Consider the following 17,309-nt stretch of genomic DNA (forward strand, 5'->3'; position numbering starts at 1 on the left):
TTTAATTCCCATTTGTTTCAAGTTGTACACAGCTTATTATAAAGGCACCCTGTACACATACCACAGCAGACAATCACACCTTCCCCAGGGGCATTGCTATATTTTGTTTTATAGGGGTTAGTGTTCACAGAACATCAAACGGCTTAGTTATATAAAGTTGAAACTTTTATCTTTAAACTCATAGTCAAAATAATAAGTCTTATTTTTGTGAAAAAGTGCTATTTGTGACCGGCTAACACAAAATGAGCATGAAGTTGGTACATTCGGAGACATCCTGGCTTCTGCGTTGGTGTTCTTTGTTTTTACATGCACCTGTTCAAACCAATAGTATGTTCATAATTGCGAATGGAGGCACAATGGGCCATTCACGAAGGACTTACTACTGGCTTGTACATATGCATGGCAAACAAAGAACACTGCTCACACGCACCTGTCAAGGCAATAGTACGCCTGTATGTCTTTTGTAAATGGGGGCACAATGGGCCATTCACAGGCTTGTACAGGTGTGCGGCAAACAAAGAACATCAACTCCAAACTACCAACTTGCGACTTTACACTATTTTCGTGGTAGCATGTCACATTTATGACGTCTCTAAAATGAGGCATGATGGGAAAGCATGATTGTCTGCTGCGTAACGAGATTAGACTTAAAAGAGTCTACACTCTGGTATATCCACCTGCCATATTGGCTTGTCATCCATGGAGCCCAAAATAATGTTGTCGTTGGGCAGGAGAACCTCCTATGTGCTTGTGGCCCCTGAACATGTTTAAAACAAAACTGCCAACCATTTACTTAAGATGTTTTGCTTTAAACATGTTCAGGGGCCAAGGACACATAGGAGGTTTTTCCTGCCCAGCGACGATGTACTTCCTGCATTTACCGGTAAGAGCTAGAAATCTAACAATGATTTGAGCCTTTGAGCTTGAGTGTCCCAAAGGCTTGTGTATGTAGCACTTAGCAGCTCTACCAGAGATGCCACTTGGTGTGTCAAAATTTCCTGAAAAAGCACTTTGCCCTATCATTTTGCAGTTGAAGGGTAGAGCACAAATTTTCTAAAATTTGTACATTTTTTTCAAAATTTCCTGAAAAGTGGAATCTCTGGCGGCATAATCCATCATACAGACAAGCATGCACTATGCCAGGTTTGACGGACACATGCAAAAGAATCTGGAGCCACACTTTTTGCCCTCCACAATCGACACGCAAACATGGCCGAGTTAGGACTCTCCAAGTATAATCTCACTGGTACACATACATACATACAATACTATATATTGCTGCCCTGAATCAGCCCAGCATCAGCCTGAGTCAGCCTATCATCAGCCCAAAACCAAACCGGTACTGATTTTTCCAATGATTGAGTACACCGCTAAGTAAGAAAGTGAACGGAGCCTGAGCCATTCTCTTCTCCAGTACACCTGCTACTGTCCAGTTGGTATCTACCATACCTGTAGCGATAAATAAGAGTTGATACAGAGATTATTTATATTTATCTCAAGAGGGCTACAACAATTATCGGTTTTAAAATATCATTTATTTTGAACCTGCAAAATACATACAAATTGAAAAAGGAAAAAAACACACAGGAGGATTGAGGAGGTACAAAGTAAAAGCTAGCTCAAAAATTCTCAGGGGAATTAATATGAAACTTTATTTACACCAAGAAATATACTATTGTCTGTCCAATTAACTTAGACACCCAGTTTTTGTTACTTATTTGAAAAAATATCCACTTTTAAAGAAAGTCATGAAAGAAAAGTGTTCGATGAGACCTAACGGGATTTTTGTGTTTCCAAAGCATTGAGTGAGAGTTTACCAGAAATTCTATTGAAATTGGAAGGTTTTTCTCAACACTTTAAAAATAATCCGGTAGAAGTTGGGTACCATTATTTTGGAAGGTCTCATTATACAGATTTGTAGGTATGGTGATTTTGGATAGTGAATGGATGAATAGTAAATTAATTATACTCCTCACCAAAAACATTTTATAAAAATGAAAAATATAATTCAATTCATAAAATGCAGACAGTGTTTCTAATTGGCATATTTATTCTTAGTGTATAAAACTATAAGTGATCCCAGCTATCCCTCAACCAATTACAACAATTCGGCGCGGTATTTGAATCTTCTTCTGTGCATGCTTGGCCCAATTCTAAGAAAATACAAATTGTATGCCCTATAAATGTTCTGATGTTATTGGTGAGGAGTATAATTCACAATACACTCCAGACGCATAGTAACTTGCCCTATCATTTGTTATAATGCACCAACTGTGACATCTTTTGAGTTATAGAGGTTGTGCATGAAATTATTGATTGGCTCCAAACAAAGGATTTGAACTGGTGTCCTTCATCGAAATCATGGCACAGTGCAGTCCATTCAATCAAATATTGTCTTCAACCTATTTGATCATAGTTTATTTGTTATGTGTGTGAGACGGCCTCTCGCAGTAGATTGCAAACATGCTTTTGTTGAATGCATTTGAGTAGACCGCCATTATTGTGAATTAGTAAAAGGATCAAAGAAAAAGGGTGGAATCACTGATCAATATGCATGATTACAATGTTCAAACACCCCTTACTGTAAATAGATTATCCCATCAAAAGTTTCAAGTCATTAGGAATATTCGGCTGGACCCAGATATCTTGCTGTAAATCGGTCAAAATTGAATAAAAGTAGACAAGGAAAATATTTTTTCATCGCTTTAATAATAATTTCTGTTAGGTCTGACCGTGTTTAGCAACTTTTCTTTCATGACTTTTTGCCAAAGTGAAAACTTTTCGAAATATATCCTAAAAACCGGGTGTCTAAGTTATTTGGACAGACAATAATATACTCCCCACACAAACACAATTTACACAAGTATGTGTCCACAAACCTTCAATAAATATACATGCATTAAAAGGTGCAGGAATGGATCAATGCCAATTACGCATCAGGAAACATAAAAGCTGTCTTTCTATATATTGTCAACATGCACAGCTAGCATGACGTACTATAAATAGTATATACAGGGGTGTAGTAAGAGGTGGATGAAGTCCAGGTGCTTAAGGGTTCAGGCGCCCTGAGCAAAAGCAAAAATAATGTGGGCTAGGGATAATAAAGGATATGTTAAAAGTGCCCCGTAATGTTCCTTGTCCATGGGCCCTCAAGGCTATATGCTGGAATAGTGCACATTAGAATATGATCGTTCCTACGTCAACTGGCTCACGCTTCCTTTGTTATGAACCACTGATCAAAATGATCACAACACAAGCCTATGGCATATCAAAATTCCGAACAGGTGTATGAGCCAAGGCTTGAATCAGTAACCAATGGTTACTAACATGCACTACAGCAGTGGATTGCTACGCCCTGAGTACATTTGTTCTAAAAGTATTGAAGCACTTTTTTATAGATATAATTTAATCAAACTTCGGTTCAAAAGTGTACAACTGTACATGTATGTATACAATAAACCAAGCCATGCCTCAAGTTTCCTGTGTTCTAAAAACAAGGGCCCATAACAGAGCCTTGTGGCACACCAAAGAAACTTAACTCTCTTCACGCGGGTGTCAACTGCACACGACAAGTTTCAATTTTTTTTTTAATTCAAAAATTTCAGAAATGTAAATTTTCATGACCATATTTGGAATCAGCATGAAAAATGCATTAAAATGAGTACAAACAAGCCTACTGTCTGTTCAATTAGCTTAGATTCTTGAATTTTTAAGATATTTGAAAAAATAAATAATTGTGGCCAAAGTCATCAAAGAAAAGTGTTAGCACAGCCTTAGACCTAACGTGTTTTATACTTTTCAAATTCCAAAGTTCAATTTAAAACCCCATTTCTTTTCAATTTTGCCTCATTTTAGGCAGTTACTTGGGTCCACCATAAGGGTTCGCGACCTTTTTACAAATCGAGTGGGACGGTCCATTCTCAACTTAGGGGCATAGACCCTATCCAATTTGGCAAAACAATCTGTCCACCAATCTGTCCTGCCATTCCAATTGTTATATCGTTCCGGTTATTGGATAGGTTCTATAGGTGATGATGGTCCACCGGTTTTTGTTACACGAAACTATAATTAGGGCCTATGGCGCGATTACGTTTTATACATAACATTATTCTGAGCATTATTTTTTTCTAAACAATGACATTAAAATTATGGATTTCGTTCTTATTTCAACTGGTTTACAATGTAACTTGAGTTTTGTTTAATACCATCATTCCTTCCCAAGAATATCAGCTTTCGCTTGACATTTTCAGATACAGTGACTTTACAAGAATTGTTTTCTGTAACCTGATTGTTTTAAATAATATTTTCTGATGCAAAAATTCTTTTGTTTCCAAATGTCCTTCTCATACAAAAAAAACAAAAACAACCGGAATAACAAATTGAAAATAAATGTGTAATTTTATAGTAGGCCTATAGGCCTATACCTTCTCATACCAATTGTAAAATAAATAAATAAATAAATAAATAAATAAATAAATAAATAAATAAATAAATAAATAAATAAATAAATAAATAAATAAATAAATAAATAAATAAATAAATAAATAAATAAATAAATAAATAAATAAATAAATACACAAGGAATGTATTTATAAGCTGGGCATATTTTAGAACAGCTTAGTTCATAAATAATAACGTAATGTTTCAACAGTAGGGTTTCAACACAAATTATGCATACTGGCAAATATATAGGCCTAGCTATTTTGATGGACAATACTTCCTGATACGGATGGTCGAATAGATACTATCTCAGCGCATTATGACATTCGTCCCCATTGCTCTAAATGGATTGATTCAAAAAAGTTTATGGTACCCGACGTTCTCTGCTTTTTATAAAAAATATCGCGGGAAAAGACCAAAATTGAAAAGAAATGAGGTTCTAAACTGAACTTTAGAATTTGAAAAGTATAAATCATGTTAGGTCTAAGGCTGTGCTAACACTTTTCTTTGATGACTTTGACCACAATTTTCTATTTTTTCAAATATCTTAAAAATTCAAGAATCTAAGCTAATTGAACAGACAGTAGTACTGATTCAGTAATTCTTAAGATAGCTCTTGATATTTTGAGAAAATATTTCAAAACTTGGAACTTTTTTACATTGAAGCGCATGGCTAGCACGCAGAGCATTAAACTACTTTTAAATGAAACTCTTACCTTTAAATGTACAGTTAGCTTGTGGTATATCTACACAGTATCCAAGACCTACAGCTGTTTCCTGCGCTCTAAAATTGCTTTCAAATTCAACACCAAATTGTATGTCTTTGCCCTGGTGATAGTATGTTGCATGACATGCTGTTGAACCTATAGTACCTGATGCTATCCAATTATCACCTGTAAGAAATAAAACAAACAATGATAGATAAATAATGACTCATGAAGGCACACAACAGAACCTTGTGGTACACCAAATTGTTTGTCTTTCAACTGGTGATAGTATGGTGCCTGACATGCTGTTGAACCTATAGTACCTGATGCTATCCAATTATCACCTGTAAAAAATAAAACAAACAATGAATAATGACCCATAAGGGCCCACAACAGAACCTTGTGGTACACCAAACTGATGTCTTTCAACTGGTGATAGTATGTTGCATGACATGCTGTTGAACCTATAGTACCTGATGCTATCCAATTATCACCTGTAAGAAATAAAACAAATAAGGATTGAATCATAAGGGCCCACAACAGAACCTTGTGGTACATCAAACTGTATGACCTACAGCTTTCTTTTCCCTGAGGTTGGGTCAGTGTAAGACAATCAATAAATCCCTGATTTATTTGATGGGAGGAATTTGTCAGTCTAGTGATGGATATAATGCCCAAGTATGGACTTGAGTCACTTGACTATACTTACATGTTTAGTTTATTGCTGATTGGAGAAGACTCATAACATTGTGGATTGATTTAGAATCATTCCAATGGTGTGCACACAGTTGGGCGCAACACCTAAATTAGTTGCGCTTTACATGACTGATGCAAGTGTAAGTTGGGATTTTACTGATAAGTGCACTAACAAAAAACAAATAATTTTCCCTAATTATAAGCCGAACAACATACTATGTACAAAGTCCCCGGATTTTAAGATTTAGGAAAAAATCATCCTGGGGAAAATGTGCTGAAGCATAGTATTTTTGCATAGAACACACCCACACTGGTACAATTGTGCATGTGATTATAATTGGAGGAAAAAAAGAGAAAAAAAAGTACAGGTACAAAAAAGGGTTAATAGTCAATTTGTGATATTTACATAGTGGGTCTACTCTCACATCCCTGCATTACTACCCTCTTCAATCTTATGATACATTGCTTGGTTACACATTGCTGAGCAGCACTTGGTTGCTAAGCAACAGTGTCAACAACTGACAGCTGTGAACATAGATTGCTATTTAAACTCTTTTACATGTAGTATCAAAATTGTTAGCAATTTGTAATTTTTTAGTCGTATGTCAGAAGGTGGGCATATTTTCCAGCTCATGTTCAAAATTAACATTTTTTTTATTATGTTATACTAAGGTATTAACTCTCTCCCTATAATATTATTGACACCATTATAAACTTGAAAACATGTTTACTTTTTGTGATAATGCTAACACAGGCACCAGATGTAAATCTCAATTTTTAAATGTGTTTTTCTTAAGGGCTCGGATAGCAACGTTTGCACAGTATTTTTTGTGGGACATGAGAGCACATCAGACATATCGAATGACATTACGAATACGGTACAAAGAATGTCCTTCTGATATATTAAATAATTGTAATTTTTTTGAAATTTGCAATATAAATACAAATTTTATGGCAAATTATTTATGCTTTCAGGGTCAAATTTAGGACAGGGGATTTTTGGTGGAAAATGAAAGGCGCTTGTCATATCCTAGCCTAGCTAAGACCCTGCATGCAGTTTTACTTTTTAAATATGAATGCAAGGAGATGAATACTAGCGAAAATAGGCCCCATTATTTTTTTAATTTGCATCTTTATTCCCAATGCCAAAATCAAAATACCCCACATGCAATTTGCAGATTGCAGAGAACCAGAGAAGATATATCTTACACTTCCCATACCGTAATGCATTTCTCCCATTTCAATTTTCTGTCCTGATTTGCTATCTAGTGCAACATGGGTGGATAGTGACGAAATGTACCTCAATGAACAGAGCACAGTTCTAAATAAATATGTCTTTAAGAAGCTCTGCTGTTTACATAACCGGCTGCTACCTTTCAGAGTAAACATTCTAAAAACATTTGTAATAATTCAATTCAGTAATAAATGAGAACCCCTAACAGGTTTCCAACAGTGTGTACAATATATGAGATGTGTCCTTCATATACACCTACATGAATTATGATGTCAACCCTCATCAAGACAGTTTTAAATACAAATGATTTATATAGCACCTAACCTTTAGGCACTTCAGGTGGATCGTAAGGCAATTTCTTAAAATTATGAAATGCACATTATAATTGTGACCCGGCAGCACAAACGAGCCGTAAATTCCCTAAATTGTATTCTGTGTTACGGTGTAAAATGTGTACGAAGGTCGTATTCATCGATAACTTAAGCTGGCCCGACATCCGTCTTATTTTGATAGTCAAAAACTAATCAATAATCCTATTGTTGAAGTGGATAATAAGCTTCTACCTTAGATGGCCGGCTATAGAACTTTTAATAGCTCTGGTCTTTGTTTGCTTTTGCTAAATCCTGTTCAAGTGGTGGGTTATCAGGCATTGTATTTTGTACAGGTATGCATAACCAACAATTAACAATGAGAGAACTTTCTTAAACCTCGTTGACTTGGGGATGATTTGAAATGATCGCCAATTATGACTGTTTGATATATATTGCCAGCAATGTGGAAAAAGAGACACATGTAAAAAGCTATAATTTTGTTGAAGGAGCAAAGTTTAACAAACCATAACCCCGCTTCTGGATATCGTTTGAAGTCAAATGATATACCATTTTAAAGTTTATGATGGGTTTTTTTTAAACACAAAATAAAACAAAATTGACCGGGGGAGGAATTTACGGCTCATTCGCCGTGGACGGTCACAATTGATAAATTGCTGTTGGTTTTTAAAGCCAATCAAGACTCCCAGTTTTACTTTTTTTCATTGTTCTTAATATATAATCAATGTAGTTATTATGTACTATTTAAGTGCTTCCACCCCAATTTGCCATTTTTGTGAAAAAGTAGCCCCTAGTCCATCCCTCCTTATTTTCACCCTGCCCCCCTCCCCCAGGAAATATGGTGAAATGACAGGCTTGTAACTTTTGGATCATTTACATTTAATAAATTCCTTGATTCCTGGAGATCCCTGTAAATAGGCCATTACATGCCTCTATTTATCTAGATATATATGGAGCACCATAATTATAGTCACGAAACCCTGTATTTAAAAAAATAGGGATCGGTCAAAAGTATCAGAATAAACAGTTTTTGATTGCCTGTAAATAAAGTACAATGTATTTTATCAACATCGGAAATTGGTAATTTTAGCCCAGCAGTTGCTACGCATACTTACTAGTATATTTCCCTGCTAGAGATACTATTGCTGCTTGTTGCCCTTGCCCATAATGATATAACAACTCGGCCCCTAAGGCTAGTCTCTGTGTGATGCTCTGTAGATAATGGCCTACTACTATGCCTGTTTCTTCTAGCGGATTGATGTTTGCAAGGGTCATAGTCCCTGTGTATGACGGACCTTTGTATTCAAATTCACCCTGATAAACGCCCCATTTCGTTTGTTGTGTCTGGAATAAAGAGAGACAAGCAAGGTCATGGATTAGTTTGGGCAAGTGCTCTCGCACCAGGGGCTGCCATTTGTGGAGAGTGAGAGCAATCGCTCTCTACTGCTCTCCTTAAATCTGATATATAGGAGAGTGATTTTTAGCTCCCCTTAAATGCACTAAACAGCTCTCCTTGAAGGCACCAGAAGAGCTATTTAATGCTCTCCTGCAAATTCCAAAAGACAGTCCCTGATTTTGCACTGGCATCACACTGACTAGCCGGGTGTAATGCGACATCATCTGATCCCATCAGTCCAAAGTTGGTAATAAAAAAATGGGATATAGGCAAAAAACAATACAAAACATTAATTGAAATATACTAAGTTCATAACTTTGCAGGCAAGTATACCATGGGATAACCTGAGCAAGTTAGTAATAACTGACTTTTTAAAGTTTCTGACTTTGGTCAGAGTGGATCAGAATATGGCACATATTGCAACAGCATCCAGGGAACATGGAATGACATATTTTATCATGCATTTGAACTTGACTAATAGTAGGGAAATGCAAAAAAAACTCAATTTTTTGAAGTAAAAAACAAGATCCAAAATATTAAAAAGAGCGAAAAGCATCATTTTCCCTAAAGAAATGGCACCAAAAGCTTAAAAACGCCCGAAAATACAAAATCCCCCCCACCGCAAAAAAATCCTGTCTGCCCTCTATAGTTCAGAATTACCAAAATTCTATTTTTAGATTGTCAACAACATTGCCGGTGTCTGTCGAAGAAAAAATGACCAGTCTCTCATTTATACTCCCTGAAGTATCTCCATCATCTAGACCCACACACCCATGTATAATACCAGCAACCATGGACATCACCCAGTCTATATTACTACATAAACACACATCTACTCACCTGTAAAACAAATTTTCCCCGTAACCTTTGTGTAAGTTGATGAATTATTTGTGCATTTAGACTCCCTGAAGTATCCATGTCCCCTAGCATAACAGGAAAAGCCTGAAAAGTAAGGATATTTGAATTACATTTTAATGCATCAATATGATTTCATTATACTGTGTAATAAAATGTCACAATACAATGTTGAGATCATGGCATATTGCCAGGGTTCGAATTCGTCAATTTTTTTGCATCGCAGTTTGTGCTAGATGCAAAACACATGTTTGCATAGCAGTATAGCACTTTTAGCTATGCATTTTGGAAAAGAGCATAGCAGTTGATGGAAATTGCATCGCATTTTGCGATGCGATACCGTCGAATTCGATCGCTGCATATTGCCCAATAACATCCAACTATAGTTTGATCAGCTTGTAATCTTAACGTCAGTCTACTTTTTGGCGTAGTGGTAAAAGCCTAATAATTCCCGACGATTACGAGCTGATCAAAGTATACTGTACATGCATTGGTAGCACTTGATCTAATAGATTTGAACTAACTTTGACCAGGCTTTTGTTGCAGATATTAAGCAGTTTCCAATGTTTTTCAAAAATTCAACCAAACAAGCGTGATGTCAATTTGATGCCATTGGATAATTATTACAACTTTATCACAAAATGATCACATGACATTGTATTCATGTCTGTTCACATCACTCTCTAGATCTACTGCTTCATACATATTCATACGCATATTTTTTTTTTGGGGGAGGTTCGCGCCCCGGGGTAAAATCAAAAGAATTATTATTTAAAGTAAAAAGGGCTGTTAAGTATTATGCAAAAGGTTTAAAAAATGTTGATAAAAATGGGATCAAATTTTCCTTTGCTTTTAGGTTGATAGTGCCTATAATCCTTTTTTTGTTGCTCAATTCACCTTTTCAAACCATCGAATTGATGAAGGGGGCGACAAAATTTACCTTTTCTGCAAGGAGAAGTGACCATAGTCACTGATATCACTGAGTTTGATGAGAAAAATATGAACCATTACCGGATAACAAAATCTGCATTTTCATTGGGTAAAGTAGAGGATGTACACCAGTATGGAGATGTGGCTGTCAATTAGGGCACACACCTTTAATATTTTTACTGTTCCCAGTCACCTTTAAGGGGGTTCGAAATGATGTTTCTGGAAAACAGAAACTGAATTTAGAACCATTTGAATATATTGAATAAGTTAAGCTAAATACACTGAGCAAAATAGTTTTTGTTTGAAGGAAATCGGACATACGGTTGTCAAGATATACATGTTTTTAGTTTCTTTGTATTCTATTGTTTTTGCCAATATATTGATGAAGTTAATGAGGAAAATTGGCATAATGTGCTCATGAATATTCATGTTTGCCAATATTATACCAATATCTTATGAATAAACCTTCATACTACTTTTATTTTATATGATTTTGACATGAAACTTTGCCAATGTGTTTCTATGGCCTAAAACATAATTAATAAGCATTATACTTAAAGCTAATTAATTATGCAAATATGCAAATTAGATGGGCGGGAAAATCACATGTTAAAGGTTTAGGTCATAGAGACACATTGGCAAAGTTTCAGGTCAAAATTCTTAAAGGTAAAAGTAGTATGAAGGTTTATTCATAAAATATTGGGAAAATATTGGCAAAAATTAATATTAATGAGCACATTTTGCCAATTTTCCTCATTAACTTCATCAATATATTGGCAAAAACAATAGAATACAAAGAATCTTTCAACAGCAATATCTCAAAAACCGTTTGTCCGATTTGGCTCAAATTTTGGAATTAAGATTATTTTGCATATCTCTCTGCAACAAGTCTATTTTAATCTCAATCAGAGCAACTTGATTTTGCCTTTCGTACCACCTTAAGGGGGTACTACACCCCTACCTAATTTTGTGCCAATTTTTGACTTTTTTTCAAAAATTATAGAGCATTGATGACAAGTAAGATATGTATATTATAGGGGCAAGGACTACAACTACTGCACTGGAAATTTTATTTCAGCACAGACAACAGTTGTGGAGTTACAGTCAAAAATGAGGAAAACCAATATTTGATCAATAAATCAATTTAACTACTTGCCTTGAGGTGCTTAATTTTCAGTGCAGTAATTGTAGTCCTTGCCCCTATAATTTACATATCTTACTTGTCAACAATGCGCTATAATTTTTGAGAAAAATGCAAAAATAGGCACAAAATTGGCCAGGGTGTAGTAGGCCCTACCCCTTAAGGATTCATTTTTTGGATATTTTTGTTTACCTCTGATGGACTCAACTGCTTGGATCCCACGTATGTTGTACCAAAGTGATATGAAGACGGAGAAAATGATGCTAGCGATACTGTGTGACTAATCTGGAAGTGGTTACTTAGTCCCTTGTTGACTGCCAACTTGAAACCTTCAACTGGTGTTGGGAAAACCTCTGCAATGCAAAGTGAACTAGAGTCAACAGACGCTGATACAAGCCGCAATTTGACCCCTATAACTTGACCCCTGGGTTACGGATGGGGTCAACTGCTCTTGCATTGTGCTTAGGAGGTCATAAGAAATATTCCTGGTGAATTTCAGCTTAATCGGAACTTATACATGGATTTTGATTTTTTGAAAATTTTGATTGACCTTTTGACCCCCTTAATGACCTTTGACCTAAATGAAAAAAAAAAAAAAAAACCTTGTGTACACCGACAAAATGCATTGTTCCAATTTTAATTAAAAAATTCTAACTTGTTTAGTTCTTGAGATAAAAATTCTTAAAGTTATTCAGCTAAAAACAGGAAGTGACCCCTTAATGACCTTTGACCCCCAAAATAAAAAATACCATGCATACATCAGGGAACACTTATTCATGTATGTTGGTTATATTATTCTGGTTTGTTTACATTTTGAGATAAAAAATTTTAAAAATTTTTGATAATTTTCGCTTTTTGACCGGAAGTAACCCTTAATGACCTTTGAGCCCAAAACTGTAGGCATCCTAAAGACCCTGGCTAGTAGCAATGCATGTGTGCTAATGGCGACGCTCTGCTATATAATTTGTAAAGACAGTGATTTTTTGAATATTTTTTACAAATTTTTCAGACTTTCACCAGAAATGACCCCTTAATGACCTTTGACCTCAATCTTTTTAGGAAGTTTTAAGCACTGCCACATGTTGATTCATATGCATGAGTCACATGATCATTGCATGTAATTTGTGGAAGGAGTAGCATTTTTGTGAAATCAATATTTTTGGCCATAAGGTCAAGGTCAAAGGTCACAGTCAGGTCAAAGTCAAATGTAAGGTTTGGCCTAGTCCAGTGGTCATTTGGCTCAAGTATGGTTGAAATCTGTCGAAGCACAAGAGAGCTAGGGCGCAGCGTGGCAAGTCACGCAAAGTGTCACGAGGTTGCCAGAAGAAAGAAAGAAGAATTAGAAGAAGACAGAACAAGCCGACATCCGTCGTCGGCTTGTAAAAATTGATTAGTAAAATATGTATGTACTAATAAGTGCCTTGGGTTTTTCCTACGGCAAACACCTATTTATCACTGTAACATAAGGCCAAAAAAAAAAAGGTTTGTCTCAAAGCTTGCGCGCGCGTTTGTAAACCCCCACGATTTGACAAAAAACAAATGCGGAAATTTGTTTTATTTCAACAAAAAATTTTTATAAAATTTTTTTCCAGAAAAAAATCCATATTCACAGGCGAATAATTGGAATAATTGTACACGCAGTACACGTTCTACCGCAATTGCTAAACGTTTAACGGATCATCCGTGTGTTTAACGGTACATGCGTTTAACGTGCCCATCCCTAGTGATCATACGACTCAAATCTAGGAAAATGTCAAACTGTTTATTACAACGTCTACTATAGCCAAAATAATAAAATCTCGATCATGAGAGGATGTACCTTCTGCGTTGACCCAGCGTATTTTTCATAGAATAACACGATCGCGCGACCTGCATGACCGAACCTTGACCTTGCCTAGCACCGACCGTGTGATTGGTTAATTTTCAAAAGCTGTGTTTGCGCCGTAAGCGCCGGTCTTTGCGTAGTAGGCCTACGCTCGGCGCAAATAACTGTGCGTTCCGAAATTGGCTCTCATGATCGAGCATTTATTATTTTGGCTATATTGCCGTGGACGTGGACTAGTTTTTAAATCCACTATTATCAAACTACACATCATCACATGTACAGTCAATACGTATACTGTAAGGTGCATCATGCCCCCCTTTTGTCAACCAGATTTTATGTAGCTAGTCTTAAAATGTGCCAAATGATAAAATAATAAGATTCCCAAAATTTAAATTCATTCCGAGTTCGTCTTATGGGTCCTCCGTGGCCCTAAAGTTTGAACGAATAACCCATATGAACATTACGCAATAGGCATATGGCAGCTATACATTTTCTAATGTTTAATGGTACATATAATGGCTGCCATGTACTTAAAATACATGATCAGGATTATATGTAATTGGGGTTTGTTTTCAACTAAACTTGAAGTTAAAATTCACATGAATATGGCATTTATATCACAAAAATGAATAGCTGCCATGTGCTTTGACACACTTATTTAGCATAGTGCTGCCATTTACAAATAAAAGCTGAATTTTAACTATATTTCAAAGCATACTTTTAGCTAAAAACTTACCCACAGTTCAAGTGGGATGAAAGTCATATTTTCAATTAGTACTCCTTCAACATGTTCAATGTTTGTCTTCATATTAAAAGTTTGTTTACCCAGATTTGGCCTGTTCTCACCTAGGTTTCATTATCATTGAGGTATAGGACTTTTTATTTTTTTGGAGGAGAGCAGATAGGGCAACTACTTGATTATATTTCTACATGTTCATACTACATACTCTGAAAATTTTAGAAAATTCATGACGAGTCCGTTTTTTAAAATCACATTTTTGTTCCTAAAATGGGGTTATAAGCGCCCTCAACGGGCACTCTCTCCATAGGGCTACATGTAAAGACCAGTTATAGACAAATGGCCCTAAAATAAAAGCGGACTCGTGCGAATTTCCTCAAATTTTGCATATGATGTAGATTTAACATCTGGAATGTAATGCAAGTGATGCCGTTGCTGCTCTCCTAAATTCATTTTTAAAATGTCCACCCCAGACCAAGGTGTCTTCCTGTCCTATTCAACCTGAAGAACATTTTGATAATGGCGCTCAGATTTTGCAGTGCTTAGGAAATCTGAATTCAATTTTGATTGCATTGATGGCACTGATGTTGATTTTAGGAGTCTGATATTTGCACACATAGCCCAGTTCTTCACTCTCTCTTCAAGACATTGATGGTCGATCTGCAGTATCGCTAGATCCTCATCATGAACCATGAGTTTGGTCCTACCAAGTCTGCGTCTCTGCGAGTGAAGTTGACTGTGTGATGTTGTCTGGGAAGGTTGATTTACCAAACCCCATACCAAACCGGTTACTTGGGAGTTATAACCTCTTCTGCTGGTTTTACCTCTAGAAGTTTAACCGCAATTGCTTGCTTCTCTGTGTCTGGCACATATCTACTGAAGAGGGCAAGAGGAATCATATTCTTCAATTTAGGCGTTTTAGTGCCTTGATTGCACTCTGTGATACTGAAGAATTCACAGAATCGTATGCTAATACATTTAGGCGCTTGTAGAGATCAAGATCATTCTAGGCCTCCAGGGTGCATATCAGCAGTCTGACTACAGCTTATCCGCCAGGAACTGTAGATGTCACATATCTTGGGTAGCTGATGCTTTGTTGTAACTGTTCCCTGTGGCACCTGACCTGGCGATGTTATTTTTCAACATGGTGATCTTAATCGAGGCCAGTATCTTTGCCATCCACCTTGCCTTCTGGATTGCACCAGGTTGTTTAGAAATTAATGTTGGCACCTTCTGATCACCCAAGAATATCTTAGGCCCTACATAGCTGAATGAATTCAAGGGAGTCTCTCTTCATTTCTGTCTTCTCCAAAGTATCAATTTACATGACATACCATCTAATAATTGTGCGTCTGATGAATCTGTGCTGGGGTAACCCAGCTAGTGCCCAGGGATACAATGGAAGTCCATGCACTATTTTATCTCATTGACTTCATATTATTAGGCCTAAGACCAATCATCAATTACATTGTAAGCCAAAGTCATTTTTAAATAACTCAAAAAGTCATTTTCCCCACCATAAATACACATAATTTCACTGTGTTAAGTGTCAAATACAAGAAATGTATATGGCAGCTATTTGTTTACATGATTAATTATGGGTTTGGAAAAGCTACTTCATGTTAAAATGTAATAGTTTTGGATTGCCTGTATCATTTACATAGTTGAATAACACCCCAAGTACTTGGGTACTTAGAGCAGCCAATTTCTATGATTAAAATGCATGTTATGTGAATAGCTGCCATATGCCTATTGCATAATGTTCATTTGGGTTATTCGTTCAAACTTTCGAGCCACGGAGGACCCATAAGACGAACTCAGAATGAATTCAAATTTTGGGAATCTTATTATTTCATCATTTGGCACATTTTAAGACTGGCTACATAAAATCTGGTTGACAAAAGGGGGGCATGATGCACCCTACTGTAAACTACATAATTTATCCAAGAAATTAAAAGAAGAAACACTAAATATTGCTTTTAATAGTTTCAATGATGCTTACCAATGCTGGAATCCACCGATCGTGCATAACCGATTGTCTGTGACACTGTGTTTTACTTCTGAACATCTCTTGCTTTACAAATTCATGAATTATAATGCTTCAATTTTTCCCGGATTTCGCTAGCTCAGGATTCTAGCCATGTTAGCCTGCTTGAACATGTTGAATGTGCACATCCACATGTGTAGCTATTCACTCGGTCGGACATCCGGGACTCTGGAACATTGTCCCCTTTTTTTGCACAAACGCGCGCATAGCAACCAGCTCGAGAAAGGGGAACTACACATGCGTACACTGGTTTTACAAGGCTATTTCCCCTTTGTGACGTCAGCCCGACCAAGAGAATTGGGAAAGCCTTGGTCATGTTGGTGAGCAAATGCAAGGCAAATCATGCAAAGCAAAGCTAGATTTTTCGACAAGTCACAAAGCTTGTCAGTGAAAAGTTGAAAAACAATACGGTTCCGAATACGGGGTACGGTACAATATATTGGATTGCTGATCACATGATCATGCAGCAATGCTATGGTAAATAACAATATACTAAAAAGTACAACTGCTTACTGACCTTTAACCTTCTTGAATAAATCTTCAAAATTGCCAGGATTTTGTAGTCCATTCTTTTCTGGACCCGGCACTCCGGTAGGCTGTGGCATTTGCCCAAATGGTGACCCTGATGCCGGAGGCGTCGGCATTCCCGGGATCGGAGGGCTGGGTGGGGTAGTTGGACCTTCTGCTGCTAAAACGTTACCCATTTTAGAGTATTTTAAAAGCCATAAATTGGAAAACTAAAATGATTTGTGTAACTACTATACACACACGTGTTGTACGATAGGAACCGGCGATCTCGAGAGATGACATTACAGAGTTTCTATATTGTTTTACACATTCCCATAAATCAGATTTATTTTTTACTATGTTAAGATAAACACCCAATTTACTACATTCTACAAATTCTACATTTTAAATTAAATATGGGGTGTGTTTTTTGATACAAAAAGGTTACATTTATCGCTAAATT

General features: G+C 36.4%; 1 protein-coding gene across 1 annotated transcript; it reads right to left on the reverse strand.

Annotated features, from left to right (window-relative positions):
• Positions 1-242: 242 nt before the first annotated feature.
• Positions 243-17,154, reverse strand: LOC140169759 (mitochondrial import receptor subunit TOM40 homolog). Its single transcript, XM_072193065.1, has 6 exons — positions 16,857-17,154; positions 11,921-12,081; positions 9,643-9,744; positions 8,522-8,750; positions 5,157-5,333; positions 243-1,449 (listed from the first exon to the last, which is right to left on the reverse strand). The coding sequence occupies exons 1-6, from the start codon at positions 17,041-17,043 to the stop codon at positions 1,310-1,312; spliced, it is 996 nt and encodes a 331-aa protein (XP_072049166.1). The 5' UTR covers positions 17,044-17,154; the 3' UTR covers positions 243-1,309.
• Between the last annotated feature and the right edge of the window lie 155 nt (positions 17,155-17,309).

Source organism: Amphiura filiformis, chromosome 14, assembly GCF_039555335.1.
Source record: "Amphiura filiformis chromosome 14, Afil_fr2py, whole genome shotgun sequence".
Classification (NCBI taxonomy): domain Eukaryota; kingdom Metazoa; phylum Echinodermata; class Ophiuroidea; order Amphilepidida; family Amphiuridae; genus Amphiura; species Amphiura filiformis.